Source organism: Pygoscelis adeliae, unplaced genomic scaffold (genome assembly GCF_000699105.1).
Source record: "Pygoscelis adeliae isolate BGI_AS28 unplaced genomic scaffold, ASM69910v1 Scaffold186, whole genome shotgun sequence".
Lineage (NCBI taxonomy): Eukaryota > Metazoa > Chordata > Aves > Sphenisciformes > Spheniscidae > Pygoscelis > Pygoscelis adeliae.
This window is the reverse complement of record NW_008825071.1, coordinates 2,269,776-2,276,439: the sequence shown is the minus strand read 5'-3', so window position 1 is coordinate 2,276,439 and position 6,664 is coordinate 2,269,776. Positions and strand designations below refer to the sequence as shown.

Sequence of the window (6,664 nt, the reverse complement as noted above, 5' to 3'; positions counted from 1 at the left end):
AAAAGACAGGTAGATGAGGCGCTTAGGGACATGGTTTAGTGGGCATGGTGGTGTTGGGTTGATGGTTGGACTCGATGTTAGAGATCTCTTCCAACCTTAATGATTCTATTCTATGGAATCATCTTATGCAAGCTGTCATACAAACATCCCATCCAGAGACTTAAGATAATTTTAATCATGTCTGAATATTCCAGAGAGGACCATCTCTAGCATATATATGAAAAATACCATTATTAGATTCGTAGGTGTTTTAAGTTACCTTTATCCATTTTATTAACAATGAATAATAGGTGACAAATCAGGTTTCTGGAAGGGCCTGAATTAAACTAGTAACAGAAGCTCAGTGTTAAGAGCCTCTGTCCCCTGGCCGCATCTGAAGTCACTGCATGAGCAACTTTTACATGGAATGACTGAAAATTTTCCTTTGGAAAAAACTAACTATTATCATCTGTGTGAGCCAACTGTGCCTCCAATGAAACAGGCTTTACATGTTACAAGGCCCTTTTTAGGGACATGAATATTGATAACAACAGAACATGGGTCTCTGAAGGAATATAGATACTCCGGAAGCATACAAGAGCTAATCCAAGAGCCCAGGCCCTCAAAACCAGTGTTCAAATGATAAGCTATTTGTTTGTACTATTAAAACGTGTCTCTAGGATCCATACCTTTTTCCATATATATTCTTCTAGTCTGTAGTAGTTCAGCTCATTTTGTTTGCTTAGGTTTGGTACCTAGTGTCGGGATGATGTTCACTAATATTAATCTACTCCTCTAAAATATCTATCATTCCACTGCTCTGAATGTACTATATTAAGTTACTCATTCAATGCACATCTTGTATTTGTGTGTCCTAAATTTGTTTTCCTGAAACCCTATGGCTGTTTAAGTCTTTTAAAATTGGTTTCAACTGGAGGAGCATTACCATACTATCAGTTTTCATAGTTAATTTTAGTAGTAAAAGTAGTGATACATGAAATGACAACCCAAATAGAAAGGGACAGGGAGTATAAAGAAGTCCTGCACACTAAATCATGTAACAGGTGAACGTCTGAGATTTGTTGAATTAGAGGCTTTTCAAATATATTAAAAAAAAAAAAGATAAAACAAGCCAGACTACACAATGAAGAATAGCCACTCAGATGACTGAAGACAATCTTACATACCTAATAGCTTCTGCCATCTTAGTGCTTTCCTTTTTTCTATCATCAGTTAAACGTCGTATAAAATAAATAAAATCAAGACCACAGCAGAAAATGCTACCAACTGCACTGAACAGGACAAGTTTACTGTCATCTGCAGCTGCTGTGTTCAGTGCACTTTGGACTTCCTTCATTACCTGAAAAATCAAAAATTCATTAGAGTCTTTTTATTACATCATTAAAAAGTAGCATACTGTTCTCCTCCCTTCCTCCCCCCATGAAATCTTTGGCATCGTTAATTTTTCCTTAGGATCCACTCAACCATCATATCAGAAAAGTTAACTTTTTTCATTATCCCAAAATAAGAAAGTTAAAGTATTAGAAGCTTTGCCTTTCAAAAATGTAATTAGACTAAGATAATGAAATCATTAAGAAAAGATCTATTAGATGTTATCTGTAACTAAAGCACTCATTCAGCATTTCTGTAATTTGGACAGCAGATGGCATATGCAACCAGTTCAGGAAAAAAACCCCAAACAAACAACCCTTAATTCAGGCTAAAGCTTGTTTCAAGTAGCACTTCATAAATCACCACATGTCTTATACGAGACAGTACATCTACATGTTCAGATAACATAGTTAAAACTCAACTGAATTACAGTTAAAGTCAGGTTATGTGTAACATCTTGCAAGCAACAACCTGAATCTTGTTTTGTTTATGTTTGTGCCTGAATAACAGGCATAAATTAGGCAGAGACTTAGAATTCCCTCAGCACCCTTCCCCCCGCAAAATCAGAATTGTTCTGACCTCTGGATTTAGTGAATTATTTTCAGATGATTTTGTTGATAGCAAAATGTGTGTGAATCCATCTTGTTTCCTGACAACAATGTCTCTGTACCGGTACGCACTCTCCGTTTGTCTCACGCTGAAACGTAGCCTTTTATCAAAAGGTTGGTCTCTCCTGTCATCAATAAACCTCCGCTTGCTGGCTGTCACTCCTGTTACAGATGTCTGTATGTTGGTTGTACCATTGGCTGCTAATGCTTCCATAAAGGTGGATGTACCTGGAAATAGTTCAAACAATAACATGCTATTAATTACATTTTATTAGCTCAGCAGTTTCAAAATCCCTATTAGCATGAAAACACACCAGTCATACTAAGAACACACAGTAAATATGAAACTCGGTCCCCTAGAAGTTACTGAAACGTTACAGAAATAGGCACTGTGCACAGAGCAAGATTAAAGTGACAAAGGGACCCAACAAATTCATTTTACAGTTGTGAAAAAATACATTTTACACAAGCCAAACAGACTAATCATCACATACTTATTTTTAGAAGGAAGGGAAAGGTTTATTTAACGTTCCTAATACCAATACACTTCAGTAGGTTAACACTCTGCTTTCTCCCTTTCCAACATCTTTAAGTCGTCTAACAGCATCAAGATTGCAAAGAGAAAGCAGAAGCCTTTTGCTTCAAATGCCAGGAGAAGTTAATATACAGAAGAAAACGACACTTACAATAAGCCAAATAAAGAACTTGATTTGCAAATCATATAAAGCATAATAGTCGTTAGAGAAAAATGGAAATGAAGAAATACAGACTATGCTTCTGTGAAAGGGAAACAAGACGCATGCAGTGATGGATATTTTAATGGATTCATAGACAATGAGATATTTCTCAAGTCTAAACAATTTTTGCTATTAGAATTGGCAAATAGAGCATTATGTCTTTCTGGTCTTGTTCCCAGTCACTTAAATAGAATTTGAAGGCATGCAAGTAAACAGGCCATTCCTCATGACACTGAAGGGACAGATTTTTCTGTACTCCACATTCGAAACATAATACCAAATAATCAGCATTCATAAGAGGAAACAAGAGACCATCTTGGATCGATAATCCATCTGTATGTTAAAGTCTCCACGTAAAATCCCCATAAAATTTGTCAGATTAAAGTAATGGAGTATGCGTGGGGACAGGGGACAGTAGGGTTAAAAATGTTGGAAAAGTGTGTTACAGGCCAAGATAGGAAAGTTTTGAAAGCCTTTTTCTGAAAACTGAGGTCTGAGACTTTGTTAAAATCTACTGGAAACCCACAGCCCTTATCTCACAAACAGGTACTTCAGAACATCGTGCATATGTTGTCTTAAAAAAGTACAGTTAAACCACATATAAATAAGTTGTTAATTAAATACCATTAATAGATCTTACTTAATTCATCATTATCTTTCTGAAGAATCTGTGTTTTTAAAGTTCTAATAATATGCAATGCTATGCTTTTTAATATTTTTTTTTTTTTTACAAGATACTTCAAACACTTGTAGGTCCAGTGAAGACATTAAAGAGGCTCACCTAAATAAATGGAATATCCTGTATCTCCACATTTTAACTGTATTCAAGTGTTGCTTACTTTGACCCATATGAAGTATGAGAGATAAGAGAAAGACTAAAGAAATTAAAATTTAGAACATTATATGTTTTTCTATTTGTATTTCAGAAACTGCCTTCAGATACAAAGTCTTTCTATCAAATATGTTAAATAAGTAAATCTTTGATTATAAATCTGTTATGATTAATTAGGCAAGTTATCTGTCAAAGGAGCTATACAATAATAAGGTTTTATTTTACTTTTTAAAGTCTTTCTTGTTGTATTAGTGATTTAATCCTCTTACCATACCACTTTTTGTGAAGAAGTTAAAGACAACAAGATTTTTCAATTGTTTAAAGTGAAGAGTAAGAAACTGAATTCAGTTTGTGATCAGTCTCAGAGACAGAGGTGAACAAAATGAAATGGAAAATTAATATTTTATATTGTCACAGAAGTTTCACATTTATTCCTAAGTTTTTCACAGCTTATCAAATTCCTTTTTTCATTGCAGCAGAATAAAAATTTGATGCATATGAAATATGAAATTGATGAGGGATGTTTTCGATACTTTTCCCTTGTAAACTACCCTATGTTGATTACATTCCTTTAGAAGAATTTCCTTCAAAGGGAATTTGCAGGAACACCACTGTTAGCCCATATTTCATTAGGAACACAAGATGAAATGGTATCACTGGCCACAACGGTTTGTTTTTCCATGGGAAAGGTAAATTAAAACAACTGAAATCACCTCTGATTTCTAAACCCTGATAGAAGATTTTATGGCCTCTGTCCCAGCCATAGTGAAAAAAGTGGAGAACCAGGAGAGCACAATAGACTAGACCAAAAAAAAAAAAAAAAAAAAAAAGTCAGAAAACTTGTGTAAGAGCTTTGAGTAGATCTTTTCCCATGATTCACACTTCCAAAGACACACTCAAATACCAGAAAACTACTTTTGAGAGGTAAGAGGCAATGATTATACACTTTGAGAGACAAAACCTTTGGCAAGAGAGACCGAGATGTAAATACCACACACCACTTTTCAGGCTTATTGAATTGGCAAGAGACCTTCTGAGTTCATATAAACTCTGCCTGCACTCATCAATAGTTGCAGTTTCAAACCACAAACAAGGGACAGCTGCAGTTCAGTGGAAGAAGTCTCCTACATCCAATCTTGTAAACACACTTCTAGGATACTTCGACCAGAATCAAAAGCCTGTCAGCTTCAGAAACTGTACCTCTGCGCAGGGAGGTTTGGCCAGCTGGTACGGATTAGAAAACGGCACCGACAGAGTTAAAATACGTTCATTAGTGTTTGTCACTATCGCTGAAAGTTTGTGACCTTCTACACCTTACAGTGTAGGGGGCTCTTTCTTTTGGCATGCGGTCCTCAAAAGTGAAGAGACATCTCAGAGATGTAAAGCAGTGCTTCATGCTATATATAAATAGGCAACGGTTACATCACTGGACAGTCTCGGACATGTGTTGCAGCAAACGAGGATGAAAATAAAAAAGTGCCAGAGAGAATTAACTGTATTGCAATAGATTTACTCACATGAAAATTTTGCATTGAGGTTACTTACTTTCAGGTTAATTACAGCTATATTTTACAATTTTAAAATATAGATTTCATAACAAACCAAAAGCAGTTCTACATTTTAATACATTACTAGATGTAGCACAAAGACAAACAAAAAACCCCACAGGCCTCTCCTTGGGCTTGGAAAAAAGACAATTTACCCTGGATATTGTCAACTAATGCAGAACTATGTTTGTTTAAGACACAAACAAACAGCTCTTACAGTTACAAAAAACCCTTCCAACTGCAAACTGTTAATGTAGTGTGATCTTCTCAAAGGTGAAGACATACTACTACTATGCAAAGCTTCACCGTACAGATGCAAAAGGAAATTAAGAGAACTTCTTGGTTTTGCAGCTGCTGATCAAAACCCGATTAACAGTCACCATTTTCATGCAGCTGCTCTTACAGAAAAAAAAGCAAGCTACGGGCAACAGATAAGAAAGGAACTGGTCTTATTCAAAAGGAAGACAGACACAAAATACAGAAGTTGGAAAAGGGGCAGAACAGCAAAGGTATCATCATCCCCATTCCATTGGCAGAAGACAGAAAAAAACACCTCTCCAAAATATGAGGGGGATAACAATTAAAATGCACGGTGGCAGACATATAAACGGAGTTAAAAACAAAACAAGTAACACAACAATCCAAAAGTTACAATCCCAAGCTCCTCTCTAAGCTATTCGTGCCTCACTCTTATTGTCTCCCAAACTCTTGAGAAGTTCAGTTTAGCTTACATAGCAAGCCTTGAGTACGAACACTCCCCTCCCTGCAACAATACTGGGGACACATCGCAACAGGTGCCCTAATGACAGCCAAGCCTCTTTTGCACACTTCTTTGTGAGTACACATGTACTAGTGCCAGTACTCTTAATTCAAAGGTTTGTCTGACAGAGTACGCTGTTCCTGAAAGGCTTAGCACAGATGTCTAAGGAATGAGCATAAGACGACGGGAGATGTGAACGATGCTGTCTGAGTATTTTCCCCAACTCCAGCCACCAGAAATTTAGGGATGCCTAAAGTTTGCATGCCCAGAGCCATAGGACGCACCCAAACCCACCATGTAATTAAATCCTTATCCCCCACAGGACTGTCCAATTTACTTCTGAAACCACTACGGTTTTGTCTTCCAAAGTATCTTTTTGCAGTAAGTTCTGCAACGTCCATCTTTACTTTCTTCATCCCTTTCATCATATCCCTTCTCCAGATTGATTAGTCCCAATCTTATTTACCCTTTCTTTTTCCAGAAGCCAGCCCAAGCCTGTCATTCTTCTCCATGCCTTTTCCTCTTCTACTAAGTCTTGGAACAGGGTCCAATGGCACGCAATATGGGGATTTATAGTGTGGCATATTCGAGCCTTCTCTTTTGTCCTCTACTGCTTTTCCATAATAATTTCTAACAATTTATTTGGTTTTGTTTGTGGTTTTTTTTTAAATTAGTACTGAGCAGGTGTTTGCAGAAGACTACCCAAAACAAACCCAATGCCCTTTTCCTGAGCTGTAACATGTAGCCAGGAACCAGTCATTGTCCAGGCATGGTTTTATGTTTTCCTATAGGCATAGTTTTGCCTAGAA

The 6,664-nt window shown here is 36.7% G+C and overlaps 1 protein-coding gene across 1 annotated transcript in view; it reads right to left on the bottom strand.

Moving 5' to 3' along the window:
• CDYL (chromodomain protein, Y-like) overlaps positions 1-6,664 on the bottom strand; it is a 67,847-nt gene that overhangs the window by 10,402 nt on the left and 50,781 nt on the right. Inside the window, exons 4-5 of the mRNA XM_009326526.1 lie at positions 1,951-2,207; positions 1,167-1,339 (exon numbers count right to left, since the gene is read on the bottom strand). Coding sequence (XP_009324801.1) covers positions 1,167-1,339; positions 1,951-2,207 — 430 coding nt within the window. The remainder of the gene's footprint in view (positions 1-1,166; positions 1,340-1,950; positions 2,208-6,664) is intronic.